Source organism: Eptatretus burgeri, chromosome 5, assembly GCF_056783735.1.
Source record: "Eptatretus burgeri isolate ZD-2024b chromosome 5, Ebu_testis_v1, whole genome shotgun sequence".
Taxonomy (NCBI): Eukaryota; Metazoa; Chordata; class Myxini; order Myxiniformes; family Myxinidae; genus Eptatretus; species Eptatretus burgeri.
Window position 1 is genome coordinate 111021499 of NC_140965.1, and position 26639 is coordinate 111048137.

Here is a 26639-nt window from a genome sequence, read left to right on the forward strand (position 1 = left end):
TCACGTCCTCTCATCTCGAAGGAATTAAACCAATGGTGAGACACGTGTGTGTGTGTGTGTGTCTCTCTCTCTCTGTCTGTCTTTCTACCTACCTCTCTCTGCTCTTATTGAAGAGGTCAATGATTTATAATGACTGGTCTCTGATCTCGAATGAATTAAACCAATGGTGAGGCACGTGTGTGTGTGTCTATGTGTGTGTGTGTGTGTGTGTGTGTGTGTGTGTGTGTGTGTGTGTGTGTGTGTGTGTGTTGCTTTCCCTGTCTGTCTCTTCATCTATACCCTTGACTTATTATTTTTTTTTTCAGCACTATCGCACAACATCAGCTGTTGAAGCAATCTTGTACAACACATGATTTTCTGGAGGTAAATATTTCTGAATTATTTTTAATATCACTCGTACAACACATGATTTTCTGGAGGTAAATATTTCTGAATTATTATTAATATCACTCTCTCTTTAGAATGTCGCCTTATGTTGGTTGCATCATTAGTTTGGACGTGGTTTTGTCAGTACACTGGAATTCATTTTATTGACCTTTAAAGGATGACAGGCTCCTGGTGTGTTAATTCAGTGGTCAACGAGGCTTACTCATATTACCATGTAATTATCTTTATAAAACCTAATTATTATCCACTTTTTGTTTCAAAACAGAATATGGTGTCTGAGTTTCGAAATCACAAGACATCTGAAGAAGATTGCTGGGAAAGATTATACATTCTCGCAAATGAATATTTAATATTTTCAATATTAATAAATTATATTTGTTTTGTTTACAATTACTTGATTCTGAATTACAAGAAAAGAATAAAAGAGATGTAAAGGGGGGGGGGGGGTTGGGGGAGGGGGTAGGTGCGCTCCCCCAATGACCCATCACCCCTCATCCCATCCCTCCCCTCCCCATGTGTGTGTGTGGGGAAGGGTGGGGGTGGGATGAGGGAGGTGGTGGGTCAAAGGTGGGGGCGCACAGGGGGGATGAGGGGGTGGGGCTTGTGTGGGCGGGGCTTGTGTGGGTGGGGCTTCGGTGGGGGCTTGTGTGGGTGGGGTGTGTGTGGGAGGGGCTTGTGTGGGAGGGGCTTGTGTGGGCGGGGTGTGTGTGGGTGGGGCTTGTGTGGGTGGGGCTTGTGTGGGCGGGGTTTATGTGGGTGGAGCTTGTGTGGGAGGGGTTTATGTGGACAGGGTTTATGTGTGTGGAGTTTATGTGTGGAGCTTGTGTAGGCAGGGCTTATGTGGGAGGGGTTTATGTGGGCAGGGTTTATATGGGCAGGCGTTTATGTGAGTGGAGCTTGTGTGGGAGGGGTGAATGTGGATGAGGCTTATGTGGATGAGGTTTGTGTGGATAAATGGATGGGTGGAGAGATGGGGGCATGTGTGGATGAGTGGAGCTTGTGTGGATGGGTGGATAATTTTTTAATTAAATAAACATGTTGTGTGTGGGGGGAACTAATTAACTAATCACTAATTATGTGAATATGATGAATATGGGTGGAGCTTGTGTGGGGTTTGTGTGTGTGGAGCTTGTGTGGAGTTTTTGTGTGGAGCTTGTGTGGAGCTTGTGTGGAGCTTGTGTGGGGTTTGTGTGGGGTTTGTGTGGGGTTTGTGTGGGCGGGGCTTCGGTGGGAGGGGCGTGTGTGGGCGGAGTCAAAAAGGGGCGGAGTCAAAAAATTTCAATTTATTGGAGCTTGTGAGGGGGTGTGTGGTGGGGTTTGTGTGGGGTTTGTGTGGGCGGGGGGGGTCTTGTGTGGGAGGGGCTTGTGTGGGTGGAGTCAAAAAGGGGCGGAGTCAAAAAATTTCAATTCATCTTTGTCTTTTGTAATTCCTGTGAATAAAATGAACCTAAAATCTCTTCCCCTTCCAAATCATATATCTTATAAGTCCAAGGAACCGTATCTATTACATCAACAATTTTAAAAAGCTCGTTGGTCCATCTTTTCGTATAACCTTTTTCAAAATGAGATTTCCACCTATATATTCTTACGATATCACCAACTTTGAACTTAGGTTTTCTGACATTAATCTCTTTTTCATATTTTAATTTTGTAAATGTTTCTGATGGTTTCATATTTGTTGCCGTGTGAATCATGTCATTATACTTATCCACAATATCCTGAATAAAAGATGACCATTGTTGTGAACCGAGTTGTGTGAATTTTTTATATAGTCTCTCTTTTAAGGTACGATTAAAACGTTCAACAACAACTGCCTTCCCTTCATTAAAGGTACTGTATAATGTAATACTGTTATTTTTTAGAAAATTCATAAATGTCTTGTTATAAAACTCTCTACCCTCATCAGTCCACAATTTTTTAGGTTTTCTCTTACTTTTATAAAATATCTGTTGAAAAGCGAACATAAGAGTATTACCTGTTTTGTTTTTTAAAGGGACAACCCACACGTATCTACTCCTCAAATCAATAACGGTTAAAGCATACTTGTACCCCTTATCATTATTGAGTTCAATCAAATCAGCAGACCAGATATAATCTACTTCCTTGGAATAAACTTTCCTTCTCTGAAACTTTGTGAATATTGGTTTATGTAATTCATCAGCTAATTGCTCTTCAATCTTAATGACATCATTAGAGCTTACAAGTTTTTTGAATTTCCAAGTCCAAGTTTCAATTTAGCACTGATCATCTTCTTCACAATGAACCGATCAACTTTTTCTCTCAAGGTTGGATTTTGTATCAGAGACAAATTATACAACATTTCTCTATCGGCTTCATGCTTTTCTTCCAACGTTGTGGTATTCCCATAATCAATATCGTGTCTCATGCACACTTCATCAACTCTATTGATAGGCTTACTCCAGGATTTAGGATTGTCTGCCTCATCTAATCTTTTATCCAAGTTTGTGCCTGGACCACAGAAAGAATACCCTGGAAGATGTAATTCCCCTGGTATTCCAGTAGTTGTAAATTTACTTCCTGATAAAAACTTTTGTATATCTCCTCCTACTTTGTGTTGGGAGATAAATTGATTTTTTTTGAACCACACACCGAACATATACCTTTTTGTATAACCCTGTTATTTTTACTTTTAATATATGAAATATTTTTAGTATTAGTTTTCTTTTTACATTTGAGACAATAACTCATTTATTTATGAGAAAAATTCCTGCAGAGTGCAAAAACCTTTTTAGTTTCCAACATGCACATTTGAATCTTAATTTTTAAAACATAAAGAATCCTTAGAAATGCCTTCACTCTCTCCCCCATTTATTTAAGAAAAAAAAAATGAAAAACTTGAATTAAAATACATGTCTTCTCGATGTCAATAGTCTTGTCGAAAGTATTGTAAATAGACTTATCAATTCTTTGTTTTCCTCCTCGGTGGGTTGAGTTATTTTCTGTAATACCCCTATTCTTTTTTGAATCTCACTGGTTTCCATATTTTGATATTTATTCATCCACTCTCTTTCCTCCCTCTCCTCCCTCTCTCTCTTCTCCCTTTCATCCCTCTCTCTCTCTTCTCTCTTTCCTCCTTCTCTTTCTTCTCCCTCTCCTCCTTCTCTCTCTTCTCCTTTTCCTCCTCTTCCCTCTCTTCTTCAACTCCTTCCTCATCCCTTACTATCCTTGAATCGCTTACACCCCATAGAATATTATACATATATTCATCAGGATTTCTTGTTATTCCTGTATCCAAAATAATTTTTTTACAACAGGAAACCAATAAAATTTCTTTTGAATTTCTAAAAGAGCCTTACCTTTTCTTAACTTTATAATTTTTTCATTATTTAACATTCTAATTAAATCTAAAGTTGTCGGTTTATCAACATCAGCATAATGCCAATCTTTTATTGAAAATACCTCATTCTTATGTTGTAGAACATATTTATTAAAATACCGAATACCCTTTTCTTGAAGGTATGCTTGAACACAGAAATGATAATTTTCTTGAAGCCTTCTTGCTGTCATTTATGTATTAGAAATATATGTTAGAATAATATTATGGCACGAAACACCTCCCCATCTTCCCATAGTTAAATCATTTTGTATTTCCTTACTTATTATATATAATCCTGTTTTTTCTGTTTTCATGAGATAAACAAGGGCAAAACCATTATTATATTTACCCTTATTAAATTCTTTTATTTGTTGTTTACTAATCGTAGCCCCACAAAACTCATTCTCGATACCAAGTGGATAATATTCTTCCTTACGAGACTGATTTAATTGTTCCAGGTCTTCGAGGTTAATTTTAAATGACCAATTATACCCTAAATCATTCATATCATACCCCCATTGTTCTATTCTCATACAAACGATACGCCTTCTTTATAAAAATTTATTTTAATTCGAACTGTGAATTCTGTATGACCTGGAGATAATATCAACACTTCTGTATCTTTGGAATACACAGCCGTTTTATTTAAGTATATATATTGTGATAAATCACTTAATCTCACCAAGTCATTCGCTTCAGTTGGGGTTGGATAATTTTTTAATTTATAAGCATTTTTCATGTTAATATTTTTGGTTATATTATATTTATGTCGTTCAGCCTGTGCCTTTGTGTAATAATTTGATAAATCAATATCCAGTTCTTGAGATACACCAAAGAGAGAACCATCTTTACCAACATAAGTGATTTATATTAGATTAAAAATAATATCATAAAATTTTTTATTTTTGTTGAGTTGAAATAACACATATAGGCATAATTGGCCACAACACTTGGAATTTAATTCTTGGACTTGAAATGTTTGATAAACACCATTCTGTAAGAATTTTATGACTCAACAGGTGGCGGAAGACCAAAACTATCAAAATAATATTTGTCTTGACCATTAAAAATACAAACCCAATGAGAACCGTTCCCATTATTATCTTCTAAGTTCATAATAATATTCTTTGTATGTTTCGGCACATTTGTTAATTCATCTCTCATACAAATAACCACATTATGAATTTTTAATTTCTTACAATATTTGGCAAGTTGTAAATTTGATGTTGTATTCTTTCCAAATTCTTTCAACCACTCATCAATGCTCATTTATTTATTAGAAAGATATAATCCATTACCTCTTTTCGTGAATTTTACACCTGCTTGTGCTATAGAAGAAAGCATATCTCCAACTAACAATCTCGCTTTATCAGGCAGGCCTTCAAGTTTTTCAGCAAAATCTACAATTACACCACTTCCACTAATTTGTTTCTCCAACTCTTTGTTATGTCTTTCCAATTCTTTTTGAGCCTGGAGTTGAGCCTTCCTTTCGTTGGCAGTTTTCACCGCTGTTGAAATACCACCCGTCAATGCTCCAACCGCACTTAAACCAGCAAATAAAGGAATTAGAAATGGGAGAAATCCTCCACTCGTCTCTCTGATTGAATATTTTTTCAACATTGGTTTTGTCATTTTAATTTTAAGTGAGCCAGTGTCATTCAAGATTTTAACCTGTTCTCTTGTGAGAAAAACATCAATTCTTACTGCTCCTTTTCTCTGAATTATATTAACGTTAATCGTACAAGGCTTTTGATTTTGAACACAAGATGATAGTTTATGAAGATTGATTTGATTAACATATACCCCAGTTGGTACTTTGCCACTCATTTATTTAACAAAAAATTATGTGAGACTAATCATCACACCATTATCTGTATTAATCTGCAATTCTGTTTCTTCCAAAAGCAAACAACATGTATCAACTTCTTCACTCTCTCCTCTTTCAATGTATAGGGAAGTATCCACTCGATTCGACTTTATAGTTTCCTTTTGAGCGCTCAGGTCAAACGCATAGATTGTATACAAACTTTTAAATGCTGTCATATCCAAAATAGGTTCTTTATTTCCATTACTTTCACACACCTTTTGGTAAGACTTGTATGCTTCAGCAAAATCATTTTTTTCCCAATTAATTTCCAATCTATCTCGTGGGTAAAATGTTCCATCTAGAGAAACGTGAAGTTGTTTCACCTTAGCATTATCACTCAATGCATTATTCTTATCAGACGCAGTATCACCATCTGGCTTTTTAAAAATGATCCACAGATATCGTGGCTTTCCTTCCAGAACACCCAAATTCCACGTGTAAGTAGTTTGATTGAGTTTAACGTGTTGACATCTTCTTTTGAGGTATGATACACTGAGTGGTTTCTTTGAGTTAAGTCTTCGATTCAACATCTCTTCTGTTTTAAGATTAGGAGTATATTCACTGATATACCAACTCATTTCCTCAATTACAAATTTATTCTGATCACCAAAAGCACTACCAACACCAAAAAGCAATCGATTTTCATTATCATTCCTTTGTAGTTGAAATCTAATTTTAAGGCCATACAGAACTTTATCATGATCACAAAATCCAAATATACCTTTAAGAGGAACTGCCACAGTAAAACTATTTTCTGCTTTTGTATCATCATTATACATTCCTTTCCTTTGAGTATATCCAGGGTCTGTGTTTGTTCCCGTTGACATATCAGGAATAAAACCTTCGACAGACCCCTTTCCCATTCTATCATATACAAGTGTAGCGTTTGTGTTATTCCCAGCCTTAGTGAATTTAAATTTACACAACAAGAAACTTTCGGAGAGATTCAAATAGGTTTGTTGATTATTTATTTCAAAACTTTTTGTACCATTCGTATTCCAGTCTGTTCCAGTTATTGCATTTACCTTGAAGTAATCTTCTTTTTTAGTGGAGTTTGAGATAATAATAATATCATCCAAATCATAGATACTATCAATTGCTTCCATACTTGTATTTATTTAGGAAAAAAAAGATGTTAAAACTTTTGAAACCCTGATCCAAGTATTTGAATTATTTTCTGTCGTTCTTGGGGGGACAACTGAGTTTTGCCTTTCTTAATTTCTTTTATTGCTTGTAATTTATGAGATTCCTTCTGAGCATCTTTTATACTCTTTACAGCACCTGCTACATTTCCCACAGCAGAAGCAGTTGAACCAATTAGATCTTTATGTTTAAGAATAGTTGAACCAATACCCATGAGAGTATCAATTATCCCATCTCCTCTAAATTGATGTCCAACACCCCTTTGTCTCTTAGGTTTATAGTATCCTCTACCAAGATACATACCTTCACCCTTGTGGTATGGGGAAAGGAACATCCCATCCCCTGTAATTATTTTATATTTTCCCAACTCGTGTTTCCTCACAATAACCATCGTATTTATTTATTGGAAAACTTCACGTAGGTGAATTCTGATGGATATAACTTCTCCATTAAAAGAAATCACACGATTATCTTGGTCGGTTATCCTAAAATTTACTCTGTGTATGGTTTTTCCTGACACAGGTAGATAAACCAAATTTTTGGGTTCCATATTGAATTTATAACCAATTGGGGTTGAGTATGCGCTGAATGAAAATATTGTATTTGTTTTTTTCCCATCATTATAAGCACCATCAATCAAATCACAGTGAATTAACACCGAATTTATTCCTGAGGATATTTGAATGACATTATCACTGTAAAACGTTCCATTAGTTTCAATCTTTTTTGAGGAGAAACCCAATAACTCTCTAAATGAATTATCAATTGTGAAATCAACCTTGTAGTTATTTTTAACTTTAATCGTTGATTTTGAAGTATGTTTTTTGAATGTTTATAACAATATTTTTTGGTTCATCACCCTGTTCTTTCATAAGACGAGCAATTTCGGAAGATATTTGAGAAATCTCATATGCTCCGGGTGAGACTGTTATCGTTTTGTATCCACTTCCCGGATTGTAACTAAACTTGTCATTTTTCTCGGTTATATTAAATAAGGTATTATAAGTTTCCATGGACAATAAAGATGCCTCATATTCTTTTGTTGTGTCAAGTTGTAGTGGGTATGGGAATGAAGATGTGTGGTCGCTTGTTGTGAAATTGAAACTAAGGATTGTGCTTCTCATCTTATTTAATACGAGATAAAATGTCTTTATATTGATATTTATTAATTATTTTCATGTTCATCAACTGGTCTAAAATGGCTGATGCTTCATTAAAACAATTGTTATTTCCAGCTTTCTTACTGCCTAACAACAATAACAGTCTATTAACTAATTGCGATGGGTCATTTGGAAGAAAACTAACACCTGAACCAAGGATACTTAAAGCCTGAATAATGTGTTTCTCCTTCTCATTCTTCCTACTTTTACCAGAAAGAATAACCTTATAATTTAGAGTGTTCAGCAGATCAATATATACTCTATCATCATTATTTTCCATATCCAATGGTTTATCAATAGACTTTGATTCATCCCTCACAGTTGAACCTTGTCTTCCATCTTTTGTGAGAAGAAACATTAATCTCGGAGTTCGTTTAACAGGGGGTTGAGCAGAACCCAAGAACCTTAATTCATCATTAAATATCAATACCTTTTCTTGAACAAGATGAAATATTGCTGATTGTTCTGTTGGAATGAGTCCTGCTTTGGTTTTTGAATCCGCTGAATATTCATTGTTTTGAAGAGCATTCACAATATAATCAGGGGGTCGATTAATCTCTTCCAGTTGTTGAAATAAACCTTCATCATCATATTCTAATTCTCCTAAATGCTCTCATTCTTCCTCCGTCATCTGACTGAAATATTTTAACATTTGAAGTTTTTTAGGAGTATATTCTACTGTGGGAACTGTGGAAACATCTTTCATTTTTCCTTGGGAAGTTTTTAAAAGTGGTTTAAAAAATTTCTCTTGTTTTCTTTCAAATGCTTCTTCGCCCGTTAGTTTCTGTCTGCGTTTCTTCTTTATGTCTTCCTGCTGTTTTACAACTTTTGAAACCAACTCTTGATGTTCCCTAAATCTTCTTGCTCTTTCTTTCGCATCCATTTATTTATTGAAAAATATCATTTAATATCTCATCTTGTTTCACAACAATATATTTATATTTTTCAGTCGTGTGTTTCATGTAATCCCCAAATTCCTTTTTACTACATAATGTAGAACAATTGTCTCTCCAAAAATTGTTTATATCTATTGAATTTAACTTGAATAAAATAAAAGTATTAGCATTGTTTCTGATGGAACGACGAGGAAGCTGAAAGTACGATTGACTAAGATAAATACAATTACAAGAAGAATGTCTCCCTCTTGTGTCGTAGCTGTCCATTACCATTTGGTTTCTCTCATTAACACAATCATCAAAGATAACGAGGTTCTTTTTGGATTTATCCAAATCTTGGGGAGACGGTATATCATCCGTATTATCACTCAGAATACAAGTTATCGGTTTTGATTTATTTTTACATCTCTGTGTATCACAAAATAGTTGTATTATATCTTCAATGTTAAAATCATTTAGGTTTTTTTGAAGTTTAAATAAACCGATTATATCTTCTTTTTGAAGACCAGCATTAAAACCTTGTGAGAGTAGTTGATACTCTGGTTGAAAACTCGACTTTGTGAAAATTATTAAATTATCATAATCTAAAAAGTTGGGAGTGAGGAGCATCTTTAAAAGTAAGCAGGTTTTTCCACATCCACTTGAACCAACTATGAGGCATCTTAATGAATTTGGGAGATTTTTATGGTTGTCAAATTTTATCTTATTTTCCCAAATGGGTAAAAAATCATTCATTTATATATTTGGAAAACAGGTTATTTAATTTATTATTGGCTTTTTTCGAAATTCTATATTTTATCCTAAGTTCAGGTTTAATTTCAAGATAATCCATTATTTTATTTATGCAATATCTTGTGTTGATATTTCCCTGAAAATCACATCCATGAATAATATATAACAACAATCCTTTGAACATTTCTCTAATACGTTCAGTTTCTTCCCTTGTAAGGAAAGGTGTGTTCTCACCCTCGTACTTTACATTCATTTCTCTAATCAATCTTGTAAAGTAATTCATTTTTGGTGTAAATCTAAAAGAATTATTTTCCTTTTTATATTTTTGATTATCATTAATTAGAAGATAATCACAGAATATACATTGTTTATAGGCTTTTGACTCTGTGTTTAATCCCCGTCTTTCAGACGCAGGACAATTCTCAAATTTGTCATATGGAGAATCATGGAATTCAAGAGGCTCAAAATCGAGTAAACTATTCATATTTATAAAGTAAAACTTTACTTAAACTGAAATTCATCTTCGATATCATCTTCGATACTTTCAGAATCATCTATACTTTCATAACTATCATTTGAACACAAACTCTCGGTGTCATAACTATCGTTTTAATGCAAACTCTCGGTATCATAATCACTCTCATAATCTTCAAAATCTTCAGTTGAATATTGGCTCATTTAATTAGTAGAAAAAACATTACCATCGATATCGATATACATTTTTTCATTAACAGATTCAACTGCTACATTTTTTATATTAAAGGTAATTTTAAAATGATCCTTAACTACAATTGAACGAAATGTCATTTCACCTGATATATTAACATCCTTTATTTCATCAGGATTTATATCTTTAGGGTTGTTGAAAAAAATACAAATTTCTCCTTGCATATTACAGATGGTCTTATCTTTTCTTTCTAAAGCTTCATCCATAAGGTTTTTATTTTTTGATACCTTTTCTTGTTTCATTGCTTTTTCTAGTTTTGAATATATTGCCAGAAGGAGAGGAGAAACTTTTGTTAGAGATACCTTAATTGATGTTCTTCCAGGTATACTAAAAGCCCTTCCACTGAAGTAAATTGAAGAACTCATCATATCCACCATAATTGTTTTTATCCAATAGTTGTTATATTTATCTTTGTTCAATTTTACATCCTTGACATATTTCTCAGCATCTTTAACAAATGAAGAGATTGATTGAAACTTGTCTTTTGTGTCTTGAAACATTGTATTTATTAAGTGAAAAAGTTGGAGGATAAAATGGTTTTAAGCACAGATTCACCTGTAAAATAAACGAAATTTTCATCAAGAAAATTTTAGTTTAAGCACAGATTCACCTGTAAAATAAACGAAATTTTCATCAAGAAAATTTTAGTTTAAGCACAGATTCACCTGTAAAATAAACGAAATTTTCACCAAGAAAATTTTAGTTTAAGCACAGATTCACCTGTAAAATAAACGAAATTTTCATCAAGAAAATTTTAGTTTAAGCACAGATTCACCTGTAAAATAAACGAAATTTTCATCAAGAAAATTTTAGTTTAAGCAAAGTTTTATTATATAAATATGGTGAATACAACATACTGCGATGTTTGTAATCACGAATATAAACATTATAGAAAACACCTAGTTTTCTTGTTGATTCAACAAGAAATTCAACAATAGTTGAATCAATTGAAATAGTGAAACCTGATGTTGAAAAATTTATTAAAAAAACATTAAAAGAAATGAAAACTTTAAAGTTTTATATGGGAGTGAAAATGAATATGAAAAGACAAGATGTAGAACAAACTCCTTATATGAGGACAGATCTTCATTTTATAACATCATTTCAAGATTTTTTGAATAGTGGGGTTTATGAAGAACTATCAAGACAAGAGAAGGATGTTGATAATACAGTGGTAGGAAGTGGATTCAATATTAAAAAAATCATCTTTTTAGATATACACATTCTAAAATCAAACCCTCTTAAAGCTTCTTCTTATATTGAATTACCAAAAGAAATAAAACGAAAGAAGGCAGTTGTTAATATTAAGAATAATGATAATAAATGTTTTCTCTGGTCTGTTCTTGCTCACTTACATCCACCAAAATGTAATTCAGAAAGAGTAAAACAATATATGAAATATGAGAATACCTTGGACATTAAAGATTTTAATTTCCCAATGCCACTAACAGATATTCCTAAATTTGAGAAAAAGAATAATCTTTCTATTAATGTATATGGATTAACGGATACAAACAAAGTTCAAATATTAAAAATTTCAAACAACTATAAAAATGAAGAAACACACATTGATCTTTTATATTTTAGTGTTGGAAATAATTCACATTACACATACATCAATAATTTATCAAGATTAATCTCTTCTCAGGTATTCAGAACAGCAAACAAAATATATCCTTGTAAGCGATGTCTTAATTCATTTCATACAAAAGAACGATTAGAACAACATTCAAAATATTGTAGTAATCATAAATCAGCTGTAATTACAATGCCTAAACCTGGTGAAAAGATTTCTTTTGAAGATTATAATAAATCTATCATGCACCCATTTGTGATATACGCTGATTTTGAATGTATCCTTAAAAAGATAAATACTGCTTCTCCTAATCCAAAAGAACCATATACAAATAAATATCAAAAACATATTCCTTGTGGTTTCTGTTATTATATCAAATCATCTGTTGGAGAAAAGTATAATAAACTTGAACAGTATAGTGGAAAAAATGCTTCACAAGAGTTTGTAAAACGATTAGAAAAGGATTGTATAAGACTAACTAATTTAATGAAAGAAACAAATGAACCGATGAAATTAACCATAGAAGAAAAATTAGAATTTAGAAAGAACAATATCTGTCATATTTGTGAGGAGGAAATTGAGGAGTCTAAAGTTAGGGATCATTGCCATCTTACTGGTAAATATAGAGGCCCCGCTCATTCCTGTTGTAATCTTAATTATAAATTACCTTCTTTTATTCCAGTCTTTCTTCACAACAGCGCCAACTATGATACACATCTATTTATAAATGAACTTTCAAAAACACCAGGGAATGTTTCTGCCATAACAAACACAAGTTAAAAGTATATTTCATTTACAAAAATGATATTCACAAAACCTATAACTCGTATTCGGTTTCTTGATTCTTACAAGTTTATGGGAACACCACTAGCCAACCTCGCATCAAATCTAAGCTCCACGGGCTCTTTTCCAAATCTTAATTCATTCTTTCCAAAAGAGGAAATTCTAACTAAAGAGGAAATTCAGATTAAAGAGAGAATTCAAAGTAAAGAGGAAATTCTAATTAATGAGGAAATGAATGAAGAAATTCTTACTGAAGATGAAATTCTAATTATACAGAAAATTCGAACAAAGAATGAAATTCTAACTAAAGAGGAAATTCTGATTATAGATGAAATTCTGATTAAAGAGGGAATTCTAACTAGAGAGGAAATTGAAACAAGGAATGAAATTCAAAGTAAAGAGAAAATTCTTACAAGTAAGGGAATTTATCCTTATGGTTATATGGATTCATTTATGAGATTTAAAGAAACACAACTTCCTTCAAAAGAAAGTTTCTATAATAACCTTTATGAAGAAGAGATAAGTGATAAGGAATATAAACACGCACAAGAAATTTGGAAAATATTTAAGATAAAGAACCTTGGAGAATATCATGATTTGTATCTAAAAACAGATGTTTTATTGTTAGCTGATGTGTTTGAAGCTTTTAGATCACTTTTAGATCATCAAAGAACAATATCTGTCATATTTGTGAGGAGGAAATTGAGGAGTCTAAAGTTAGGCATCATTGCCATCTTACTGGTAAATATAGAGGCCCCGCTCATTCCTGTTGTAATCTTAATTATAAATTACCTTCTTTTATTCCAGTCTTTCTTCACAACAGCGCCAACTATGATACACATCTATTTATAAATGAACTTTCAAAAACACCAGGGAATGTTTCTGCCATAACAAACACAAGTTAAAAGTATATTTCATTTACAAAAATGATATTCACAAAACCTATAACTCGTATTCGGTTTCTTGATTCTTACAAGTTTTGGGAACACCACTAGCCAACCTCGCATCAAATCTAAGCTCCACGGGCTCTTTTCCAAATCTTAATTCATTCTTTCCAAAAGAGGAAATTCTAACTAAAGAGGAAATTCAGATTAAAGAGAGAATTCAAAGTAAAGAGGAAATTCTAATTAATGAGGAAATGAATGAAGAAATTCTTACTGAAGATGAAATTCTAATTATACAGAAAATTCGAACAAAGAATGAAATTCTAACTAAAGAGGAAATTCTGATTATAGATGAAATTCTGATTAAAGAGGGAATTCTAACTAGAGAGGAAATTGAAACAAGGAATGAAATTCAAAGTAAAGAGAAAATTCTTACAAGTAAGGGAATTTATCCTTATGGTTATATGGATTCATTTATGAGATTTAAAGAAACACAACTTCCTTCAAAAGAAAGTTTCTATAATAACCTTTATGAAGAAGAGATAAGTGATAAGGAATATAAACACGCACAAGAAATTTGGAAAATATTTAAGATAAAGAACCTTGGAGAATATCATGATTTGTATCTAAAAACAGATGTTTTATTGTTAGCTGATGTGTTTGAAGCTTTTAGATCACTTTTAGATCATCAAAGAACAATATCTGTCATATTTGTGAGGAGGAAATTGAGGAGTCTAAAGTTAGGCATCATTGCCATCTTACTGGTAAATATAGAGGCCCCGCTCATTCCTGTTGTAATCTTAATTATAAATTACCTTCTTTTATTCCAGTCTTTCTTCACAACAGCGCCAACTATGATACACATCTATTTATAAATGAACTTTCAAAAACACCAGGGAATGTTTCTGCCATAACAAACACAAGTTAAAAGTATATTTCATTTACAAAAATGATATTCACAAAACCTATAACTCGTATTCGGTTTCTTGATTCTTACAAGTTTATGGGAACACCACTAGCCAACCTCGCATCAAATCTAAGCTCCACGGGCTCTTTTCCAAATCTTAATTCATTCTTTCCAAAAGAGGAAATTCTAACTAAAGAGGAAATTCAGATTAAAGAGAGAATTCAAAGTAAAGAGGAAATTCTAATTAATGAGGAAATGAATGAAGAAATTCTTACTGAAGATGAAATTCTAATTATACAGAAAATTCGAACAAAGAATGAAATTCTAACTAAAGAGGAAATTCTGATTATAGATGAAATTCTGATTAAAGAGGGAATTCTAACTAGAGAGGAAATTGAAACAAGGAATGAAATTCAAAGTAAAGAGAAAATTCTTACAAGTAAGGGAATTTATCCTTATGGTTATATGGATTCATTTATGAGATTTAAAGAAACACAACTTCCTTCAAAAGAAAGTTTCTATAATAACCTTTATGAAGAAGAGATAAGTGATAAGGAATATAAACACGCACAAGAAATTTGGAAAATATTTAAGATAAAGAACCTTGGAGAATATCATGATTTGTATCTAAAAACAGATGTTTTATTGTTAGCTGATGTGTTTGAAGCTTTTAGATCACTCTGCCATAATAAAAATTGTTATGGATTAGATCCTGCCCACTATTTCACAGCTCCTGGTTTAGCTTGGAGTGCAATGTTGAAAATGACAAAACAAGATATAGATTTAGTCAGTGATGTAGATATGCTTTTGATGATTGAGAAGTCTAAGAGAGGTGGAATATCACAAGTATGTTCAAAAAGATATGCTAAAGCAAATAATAAATATCTTTCAAATTATGAGAGTGAAAAAGATAGTAATTATTTGATGTACTTTGATGCTAATAATTTGTATGGATGGGCAATGTCTCAATCTCTGCCTTATGGTAAATTAGAGTGGGTGGAAGAAAAGGATTATGAAAAGGCTTTGATGAATATTGTTATTTCTTCTCAAGAGAAATTGAATGACAAAGAAGAAGGCTATTATTTTGAAGTTGATTTGAAGTACCCGAGTGATCTTCATAATAAGCATAAAGACCTTCCTTTTGCATGTGAGAAAGAAACCCCAAAGAAAGAATGGTTCAGTGATTATTACAAAAGTTTTAATATTAAAGGCAAATCAACAGAAAAGTTATTAACAACATTCTATGATAAAGAGGGATATGTTTTGCATCAAAGGAACTTGAGACAATATTTATCTGCTGGGGTGAGAGTAGCTAAAATTCATAGAGTTTTAAAATTTAAACAAAGTCCTTGGATGAAAAAGTATATTAAATTCAATACAGATATGAGAACAAATACAAAAGTAAAATTTGAAGGGGAATTCTATAAATTGATGAATAATGCTGTCTTTGGAAAGACAATGGAGAATGTTAGAAACAGGCAAAACATTAGAGTTGCAACATCTTGGAAAGAAGCTTCTAGATTGATAAATAAACCAAGTTTTGAGAGAGAAGAGGTTTTTTCAGAGAACTTTTCTGCTATTCATATGAAAAAGGAAAGTATTGTCATGGATAAACCAATTTATATTGGAACAGCAGTTCTTGATTTATCAAAGATATTGATGTATGATTATTTGTATAATGATTTAAAGAAAGAGTATGGTGAAAATGTTTCATTGTTGTATATGGACACTGATAGTTTTATTCTAGATATAAAAACTGATGATGTTTATAACGATATGAAGAAAAACATTGGAGTATATGATACAAGTAATTTTAGTAAGAAGAGTGAGTTATTTTCAAAAAAGAATGAAAAGGTTATTGGTAAGTTTAAGGATGAGTTGGGTGGAAAAGTAATGAGTGAGTTTATTGGATTGAGAGCAAAGGCATATGCTTATAAGTATGGTGATCAGATTGATAAAAGGTTAAAGGGAATAAAGAAATATGTAATAAAGAAATCAATAACTTTTAGAAATTATTATAATTGTTTGATGAATAAGAAAGAAGAATATAGGAAAATGAATACAATAAGAAGATATAAACATAAGATATATGGTGAAGAAGTAAATAAAAAGGCATTAGGGGCCTTTGATGATAAGAGATTTATTCTAGATAATGGAATAGATTGTGTTCCATATGGATATTGTATGATAGAGTGTATAAAATAGATTGTGTTCCATATGGGTATTGTATGATAGAGTGAATAGAATAGATTGTGTTCCATATGGACACAAGTTTTAATGATGGGAAGATGGGTTCGGGTTTTTAAGGGCTACCGCCGCGTTTTTCACAATATATAAATGGCCGAACCAAGTATTAGTCAAACTAAAGAGTGGAGAAAATCTCAGTCTTGGTATATAAATGGAAAACATAATGAATGTGAAAAATATCAAATAAGTCTTATTGAAAAAATATCTAAAACAAAGGTAAATAAAACAAATATGCGAATCAATTTAAAAACCAATAAGTTAGAGGATGTAAAGAAAATAATAAATATGTTTGAATGGACTGAAAAATTTGATGGTTATCAATTGAACAATGGAAAAATAATTTACTACAATATCAAAATGATATGCAACTCAGGAGGTGGCCAGATGAGATCATTAAGAGAAGTTTATCATTTCGTAATGGCACAAAAGGGGTATCTTAAAAAATATAAAGATTCAAATGTTTTGTTTTTCAATATTTTAGATGGGGATTATTGTGCAAAGAAAATTAAACTATTGAAGGAATTTGAGAATGAACAAATGTTTATAGGTTCAATGAGTGAGCTAAACAATATGCATTGGTTATTTGATAAAGAGTGCCCCGAGGCTTAGACGTTTCAGATATTTCTTTAGAATCACCTTTAACAAATCTTTATCTTGTTGTATGGGTTATTTGATAAAGAGTGTCCCGGGGCTTAGACGTTTCAGATATTTCTTTAGAATCACCTTTAACAAATCTTTATCTTGTTGTATGGGTTATTTGAATAGAGAGTGTCCCGGGGCTTAGGCGTTTCAGATATTTCTTTAGAATCACCTTTAACAAATCTTTATCTTGTTGTATGGGCTATTTGAATAGAGAGCCCCTAGGTTAAAAGGGGAAATAAAAAAATGACCGTTTTTACAGCCATTTTTCCCTGCTATGTAGGGGTTTGGCTTTTTCTTGAGGCAATGTTTTATGGCCGGATGCCCTTCCTGACGCCAACCCTGGTCGCCTCTTACGACACACAGGGATATGGTACACCTATTCTAACTGGGGCATACACCGGGACCAGTACACTGGCACTCATTTCGCCGACCTCGGAAGGATGGTAGGCTGAGTCAACCCCCTGGTGTTAATTCAGCAGCCAACGGGGCTTGAACTCAGGACCCTGGGATCCCAAGCCACCACCCTAACCACTAAGCCAACACCAGGCTCCAGGTTAAAAAGGGGAGACAAATAAATATACCTTGGGCTAAAAAGGGGATTTATTTTTTTAGGGGAAAAAAAAGAAAAATTTCATGGCTGAAAATCCCCCATTCATTTACATGGGGAAAAGTGAGCCAGAACCAGTATTCTTTCCCTACTTATATATATACCAAGTCGAAAACACCAGGGGGTTGACTCAGCCTGCCATCCTTCCGAGGTTGGCGAAATGAGTACCAGTTATACTGGGCCCGGTGTATGCCTCGGCTGGAATAGGTGTACCATTTCCCTGTGTGTCGTAAGAGGCGGCCAGGGTTGCGTCAGGAAGGGCATCCGGCATAAAAACCTATGCCAAATCATTATGCGGACAACAAAACGACGGTTGATCCGCTGTGGCGACCCCTCAAGGGAGCTCGCCGAAAGAAGAAGATATATATATATATATATATATATATATATATATATATATATATATATATATATATATATATATATATATATATATATATATACATCACACACACTACATTCAGAAAGTATTCACATGTAGTTGTGTTTCAGCCTGAATTTAAAATGTATTTAATTTAAATTTTTGTCACCAACCTCGACAAAATACCCCATCATGACAATGATTAAATGTTTTCAGAAATAAATCTTGCGTCGATAAGTATTCAACCCTGAGTTAATATCTTGCAGAAGTGCCTTTGGCGGCGATTACAGCTTCGAGTCTTGTTGGGTATATCTGTATCAGCTTTGCACATCTGGATTTTGGGATTTTCTCCCATTCTTCCTTGCAAATTTGCTCAAGCTCTGTAAAGTTGGATGGGGAGCGTCGGTGAACAGAAATCTTTAAATCTTTCCACAGATTCTCAATGGGATTCAAGTCTGGGCTTTGGCTGGGCCACTCAAGCACTTTCCCGTTCTTGGTCTGAAGCCATTCCAGTGTGGCTTGGGGTCATTGTACTGTTTGAACGAAAATCGTCACCACAGTCTAAGGTCTTTTGCACTCTGCAGGAGGTTTTCTTCAAGGATTTTCCTGTATTTGGCTCCATTCATTGTTCCTTCTGTCCTTAAAAGTCTCCTCGTCCCTGCCGCTGAAAAGCATCCTCATAGCATGAAGCTGCCACCACCATGCATCACGGTTGGGATGGTGTGAGATGGGTGATAAGCTGAGCTTTATGCCAGACGTAGTGCTTTGCATTTAGGCCAAAGAGTTTAATTTTTGTCTCATCAGACCATAGAATATTTTCTCTCTCCCAGTCTCAACCTCCACTTCTACCCACCCGTCCCTTCTCCCTCCTCCCCCATGACCATGCCTGATCCCATCTCCTCTCCCTCTCAAATTGCCTTATTGACTCAAATTTCAGCTTTTCATTTTCAATGAATTTGCAAAAATTTCTAAAAACAAAATAAATCCTATTTGTTATTCTGGGGTATTTTGTGTCGATCGGTGACAAAAAAAATTCAATCTAATCCATTTCAAATTCAGGCTGTAACAAAACAAAATCTGAAAGTCAAGGGGTCTAAATACTTTCTGAAAGCACTGTACATATGCATCTTTGACGGTTTGTACACATTCATTTCAGAGGTTTGCTGTCTCTTTTACAGAAGATTACCTTTGCAATCGCCAAACTTGCTTGTTGCATACATCCATGTGAATCCTGCTGCTTATGGCCTGTCTTCCTGGATAGTGCCAGTCTTGTCTGCAGTTCCTCTGTGCACATCTCCAACATGTCCAACCCTTGTGGCACCCTCTTGTCCTGTGGAGATTCATGAAGTACTGCATCATCAAAAAAATAATTTATCTCAAAGAAATGGTTTACTAATGATATCTTTTTTTCATGATGCAGACATCCATCTATAGGTTGATCAGTTAATCTGTAGCCTAACATCGAAAAGGGAGAAGAATGGTGATTATTCCTGAAAAAAAATTCTTTCAACCAGTTAAAAATGTTGCAAAATTTAAATTACGTTGTCGATAAATGTTGAGAAACACATTTCATGTATGTATGTATGTATGTACATCTTTAATGGATGCAGTTCTGAAGTCTTACCCACATTATTACTTTCTGTGTTGAGCTGCCCCCACAGTTTTCCTCTGCTTCGACTCTTTTGTTTGTGAATTATCCCAACAGTGGGAAAGAAAGTGGATACACATGCAAATAAACATTCAAACATTTTAATAACACATGATAGTTCGCAAATACACAAACGTTCCCATCCTCTCCCCATCTTTCCACCCTCGGGCACAACTCCAGATAGGCCTTTAACACAACACGCAATGGACATAAAATTGTTGCCTTTACTGATGCTGTAAGCCTTGGTTAGAGAAAAAGGGTGAGGTTACTCTGTAACAATGGGTTGAAAACGATGCAACCTTTGGAGGTGAATATCATAATTTGTGAGGTATGGATCAATGTGGTGAGACCCCAATTCAGGATGGGGGGGAAGACCCAATTCTCTCTTGGGGGAAGAGAAGGAGAGGTAGAAGAAGGGGAGAGAGGAGGAGCAGAGAGAGGAAGGGAGGAGAGAGGAGAGAGAGAAAGGAGAGGGAGGGAGGTGAGAGAAAGGAGAGGGAGGGAGGTGAGAGAAAGGAGAGAGAGGGAGGTGAGAGAAAGGAGAGGGAGGGAGGTGAGAGAACGGAGAGGGAGGGAGGGAGGTGAGAGAAAGAAGAGGGAGGGAGGTGAGAGAAAGGGAGAGGGAGAGAAAGAGGAGGCAGGGAGACAGAGAGAGGTGGCAGGGAGAGGAGGCAGGGAGGGGATAGAGAGAGAGGAGGCAGGGAGGGGGGGTGAGAGAGAGGAGGCAGAGAGGGGGGGTGAGAGAGGAGGCAGAGAGGTGGAGAGAGAGAAAGAAAACAACATGCTCCTATACCTGACCTGACCTGACCTTGGGGATACCAGGGTGTTCACAACGAATGAATAGGTCACATTGTCTGGCAGCCATATAGGTGTGAACGAAATTCTTCAAAAAAATCTTTTTCTTGAACCACTTCATCAATTGATGTGAAATGTCACAGTTATGATCTAGTAGACATGTGGAAATATGTTTTAAATTTCAACCTCATCAGATGCATGGTCCGGCAGACAGAATTATTTAATGTTATAAATCTGGGTTGAGGGATTTAAATCAAACTTGGTACAAGTATGTATAATGATGTAATAATGTGGCTGGAGGCATACCGGCGACATCGTGACATCGAAGATTGTCATTCTAGTTTTTCTAGTTGTCATTCTATAAAAGCATATGAGACAAAATGGTAAAACAAAACTATGTCCTGTAAAGATAAAACTTCACATTTTCAGCAGATGAGATACCTACCGAGGCACTCACCGCACGGGGCCCAACAAAGACGGAAACATAATCCAATTGATGTGTTAGATTGAAAGCTAAGGTACTTTTACTGAAACAAACAACCAATCGGCTTGGAGAGCGCTCGCCAAGTGGCTGAAGCACTCAAGCAAGCACTACAATGAAATGGTTGATAAGGAATGGCAGGCTTGGCAGGCGATGAGCATCACCCATCCGCCATATTAAACACACACCTCCTGAAGATGCCGAAATGTCAAATATGTCCGAATCGGACAAATGAACACTTTTTAGCAGTCAGAACTGCTGCTATGTTGAAATCTGGAACTTAAATTTTGCAATTTCACTTAGTTGAGATTCTCGAGGTTATGGCATGTGCGGAAATGAGATAAAGCCACGAACACTGGCATCTCTGGGCGTTTATAAGCATTGCAATGTACCCAGCGATTAGTAGCTATCATGATCAGGCATTCAATGATATGAGTGAGGAAAGTGAAAAAAACAACTTTATTGATAAGAAATCGTTGTGGCCTTCTCCAAGTCAAGGCATGGTTGAGCAGGTCAAAAAAACACATGGCGGCTTCAGACCCCAACAAGGTCACCCAGGATACGCCTTAAGATCCCATAAAGCAAGGTGGCCGAGGATCGCCTGATGAAGGATATAATTAAATAATGCAATTAATTATCTTCAAAAGGGGTGTTTTAATTAACCCAAACACCCAATTTTCACTCGTGCCCTTCCTTTGAATTCTCTTAGTATGTATGCAAAGTTTCAGGCTGATAGGTTTCACGGTTTTGGAATTATGAAGGAGAAACACTGACACACTGACAATTATTGGTGTATTAGTATTTTCAAGTGTTTGTGCATTTGTTTGTGTGTTTGTAAGTTCTTCTTTCACGGCCGAATCATCGTATCAAGAGCCCCTAATTTTTGCCTCTGCTCACCTTATATAAAGAAAGTTTAAACAACTTGATAATATGCATTACGGTGATGTTTAAATCTGAGTGAGAACAATTCAAACTTTTCAAAACGTTTCATTTCACTCATTTTATGCGGAGGTTCAAACCAAAGTATCCAACACCGAGCTTTGCAGCAAAGCAGAAGTGATTTTTGCTCACACCATACATAACCAACAAGAATGGTTGATGAAGATGATGTTAGCTGACTTCCAAGGAGATGGAAGATGACCTCAGGCAAATTATAGCGAATAGAACATAATGTTTGTGAAGTGTAACATTGTTTCTTTTGATTAAATCCATCAGGGAAGCGATGGCTCCTTTTGCTCGTTTATCTTACTTCCCAGTGCTGCATTTTCTTGTATATTTTGTATTTTTAAAATTTTTTTTAGATCCTCTTGGAGGATCTCTAAGTCTTACTCACATTGTTGTTCTAGTGGACTTTTTTGTTTCACAACCTACTGTTTTCAGCGAAACTTCCTGAAACTTGGCGTATACATGTAAAAATACCCTGCGCAGACAGTAACCATCTCCGATTTTGAAAATTCCTCCTAGAAAAAAGTTATGACGTCAAAATATTATCTCCGTTAATGGAAATCGCCTAAAAAATTATCTCCCAAACTAAGCAAGCTTTCTGAATTTTGTTTGCGGGAATCAAGTCGGGCATTAGCACAGATAATTTATCGCAAACCTGATACATCACAATGACGTCACATTCGTTTTTATGACGTTATCATAAAGAGGACAAGGATCTTAGCTCATTCAAGCTTGTTTTCTTTCTTGTTATTTAGCAATTGCATAACAGCACTATTTAGTATTCATCTTCAGAAATGTTGCATATTTGTACTCTGGATTTGTTTTCTAATCACTTCAGGTGATTGTTGAACAGGCACACACTTTTCTGACTCTTCTGAATCAGAACAAGAAAGAGAAAAAAGCAAAAACGATTTTCTCTGTACCCTTTGGTTTGGAATCTCTGTCGTGGTTTCTTCTTCTGCCTCCAGCAGCTGCACAGAGAGGTAAGCTGGAAGACGACAGATGGTGCACTGGAGGGGGAAAAGTTTTGAGTAAACAAGCAGTCAAATGTCAGATACGATGATTTATCAGCTTGAATGCACCCGTTTCCATTATTCCTTCATCGTGGGTATACATTGGATAACACATTTTATAGAGCATGTCTCTTGAGGGTTGTGTGGTATTTTTGTTCCACAAAACAAACCTGCATCTCATCTGATTCCAGTGTGCCGTACACTTTTTACAGAGCATCAGTGCTGCCAAAGCAGTTTCTTGGTAAGGATTATATAAGATGCTTTGCCATTGCCTTCCCAGAAATAGTTAGGGCAGGAATTTGGAATTTGTTTAGGGTGCCGGTGACGGCTTACCTACTCTTTGTGAAGGACAGAGTGGGATCGTCCACCAACTAATGCCGGTAGACGGGACACCCAGTTTTACGTCCATCAGAGGCACAATGCACACACTGTTGAAACACCAGGATGACTGTTTTATTGCTGGGTCAGAATTTAAACCCAGGCGAGATGACATAGAGTTGAGTGTGCATACCTCAAAGCCAGCCTGGCAGCCTGAAACCTGCATTCACTGCAAGAATTTCCAATTATCATTCCTGCCCCGCTCCCTCCCCCACTGCATTTTCACAAAGCTGAGATCTTCCCCTTTTACTTTTGCCCAATGGCACTTATGTTCTCTACCGATTGGCCAAAGCAACAGATACACTGTAGTGCGGTAGATACAGAATCTCATTTTTTCTATTACACAATGTATAGTGCATTGTCTAGTTGTGAAATGGCACACAATCACCGACTTTGTTGCATATCCTCCGGAAATGTGATTATGACAAGTTCCTCGCACCGCTTATATGATCACTGGTGATTTCAATCAAGCTGATCTGAAGAAAGGCCTTCCTAAGTTTTACCAACATGTGACGTGTCCCACACGAAAAGAGAGAACACTGGACCACTGCTACATGACCTTCAAAGGAGCGTACAAGTCACTGAAACGTGCCCCTCTCGGGGATTCTGATCACAATGTGGTCCACTTGGTTTCTTCGTCAAGACAACAACTGAAACGTCAAAAGTCAATTCAAATGTCAGTGTCTCAGTGCGAAATGTTGGCCATTGAACGATTATGTGTATGTTTTGCCTGCACGCATTGGAATGTATTCGAAGAAGATGAGGATATTGACATTTATATGTGTTCAGAGGTTATTCTCGATTATTTAAAAATGTATGAGGATCGAAACATTTTGATAAAGGAAGTTATTATATATTGCAAATTAAAAGCCATGATTTGGCAGTCACCCGAGGAACAAACTTGTAGCAATTGGCAAGGGATGAGGCATTGAAGCGCTTACAAGAAAGCGACAAATCAGTTCAAATGGACAAACAGGACAACAAGCTGGGAGGCGGACATGGGTAGACGCCGACCCAATAGAACCTGAGGCGATGGTCCTGTTCGATGGGGGAATGACCTGAGGATGAAGCACAAGAAAATTAATGATTCGAGCTTCAAGGGTTAAAGCTGCAGATTGTTTTTTTGTGAAAATACCCCCACATTTAGAGGTTTTTCGGCTGTTGCGAGGCAACAGAGGGGTCCAGAGCAACGGTTCTCATTTGCACACAACTTGGTCATGGTATGAACCTACCAACCAAGTTTCATCGAAATCGCCATTGTATTAACGGAGCACTGGAGCTAACAGACAGAGAGACAGACAAACATGCCGGTAGGTGGACATGGGAAGTCAACTACCCAATAGAACCTGATGCGATGGGCCCGTTCGATGGGGAATGACCTGAGGATTAAGCACAAGAAAATTCATGATTCGAGCTTCAAGGGTTAATGCTGCAGATTGTTTTTTCGTTAAAATACCCCTACATTTAGAGGTTTTTCGACCATTGCGAGGCAACGGAGGGGTCCATAGCAACGGTTCTTTCTCAGACATAAGTATGACATGCCTTGAACCTACCATACCAGTTTCATGTATATCTGACTCATGGTCTCTGAGATATAACGAACTTCGTTTTTTTATTGTTTTCGACCAGGGTTCATTCAAAGTCTATCTTCTCCGACAGTTTTCATAGGATTCGGCTGGAATTTTTGAGAATATGGCTGAATGTACTGCCCACAGTCGCTCGTGGCCCGATTTTTGATTTTCGAAAAAATAATTTTTTTAATGATTTTTCAAAAAATTCAAAGTCCCGTTGAGAGGCAACGGTGGTGTCCAGAGCAACGGTTCTCATTTGCACACAACGAGATCATGGTATGAACCTACCCACCAAGTTTCATCAAAACGCCATTGTATTTACTGAAATCGCCATTTTAAATACTGATAATAAGGGTAGTACAAATCTCAAAAAAAAAAAAAAAAATTCGACCAGATCGACGACCCAACAAACATATCGACGGGAAAAACTAGTAATAAGGGACAAATTTCAAAATTAAAAAAAAAAAAAATTTTTCAACTGGATCGACGACACAAGAAACATATCGACGGAAAAACTGATAATAAGGGGAGAACAAATTTCAAAATTATTTTTTTTTTTTAGCAGCGTCTCGCTTAGCGAACGCTGCTCAAAGAGAGCTCCGCGTTGTTCTTCTTGTTCTTGTTCTTGTTCTTCTTCTTGTGAAGACAAAACCTTTATCTCAAGGACTCGGCTCTTGTATATACAAGATCCGGATCTCATTAAATACTGAGCACATGTACACATCCTCACAAAGACGGTGCCTTTTGAGAGCGTCTATCATGAACTTTTAAATATATTCGGACATTTGCTTTAAAGTTTCAAAAAGGTTCACGTGACTATTTTAAGATTATTCCATTTATCGTATTGAAATTTTGTAAATACATTATTTATTTCGTAAATACACGATATATCGTAAATATGTAAATACATTATGACGCGTTTTGCTATTGGCTAAATCAAGGGACGTGACGAAATATCGGACGTTGTTGTTGCTGTTGTTGTTTTTGTAAAAAATAAATATTAATACATATATATTTTTTAGCCGACAAAACCTTGAGGACGCTGTTCGTGGACACAGTTGTCCTTGTTTTTTTTTTTTCGACTGGATCGACGACCCAACAAACATATCGACGGAAAAACTGATAATAAGGGCAGACAAATTTCTAAAAAATTAAAATATATATATTTTTTTCGACTGGATCTACTACCCAACAGACAGATAGACAAACAGGCCAGTAGGCGGACATGGGTCGTCGCCTACCCAATAGAAGCTGACGCGATGGGCCCGTTCGATGTGGGAATCACCTGAGGATTAAGCACAAGAAAATTCATGATTCTCGCTTCAAGGGTTCATGCTGCAGATTGTTTTTTCGTTAAAATACCCCCCCACATTGAGAGGTTTTTCGGCCGTTGCTCGGCAACGGAGGGGTCCATAGCAACAGTTCTTTCTCACATATAACTAGGACATACCATGAACCAACCATACCAGTTTCATGTATATCTGACTCCTAGTCTCTGAAATAAAACGAACTTCGTTTTTTTATTGTTTTCGAACAGCGTTCATTCAAAGTC

General features: G+C 35.3%; 1 protein-coding gene and 1 long non-coding RNA gene across 10 annotated transcripts in view; one reads left to right on the forward strand and one right to left on the reverse strand.

Moving 5' to 3' along the window:
* LOC147027159 (uncharacterized) overlaps positions 1-820 on the forward strand; it is a 2106-nt gene extending 1286 nt beyond the window's left edge. Inside the window, exons 1-3 of the long non-coding RNA XR_015057961.1 lie at positions 1-35; positions 306-363; positions 653-820. The exon at positions 1-35 is cut by the window's left edge and continues 1286 nt beyond it. This is a non-coding gene — a long non-coding RNA (uncharacterized LOC147027159). The remainder of the gene's footprint in view (positions 36-305; positions 364-652) is intronic.
* LOC147027157 (ubiquitin carboxyl-terminal hydrolase 14-like) overlaps positions 1-26639 on the reverse strand; it is a 165896-nt gene that overhangs the window by 40136 nt on the left and 99121 nt on the right. For 5 of the 9 annotated variants that reach the window (XM_085883340.1, XM_085883344.1, XM_085883343.1 and 2 more), the window contains 3 exons: positions 23049-23135; positions 19885-19935; positions 19443-19586 (listed from right to left, as the gene is read on the reverse strand). In XM_085883340.1, coding sequence (XP_085739466.1) covers positions 19443-19586; positions 19885-19935; positions 23049-23135 — 282 coding nt within the window. Of the gene's footprint in view, positions 1-19442; positions 19587-19880; positions 19936-23048; positions 23136-26639 lie in introns of all 9 variants that reach the window. The other 4 variants (XM_085883345.1, XM_085883341.1, XR_015058710.1 and 1 more) reach the window with 3 other exon arrangements.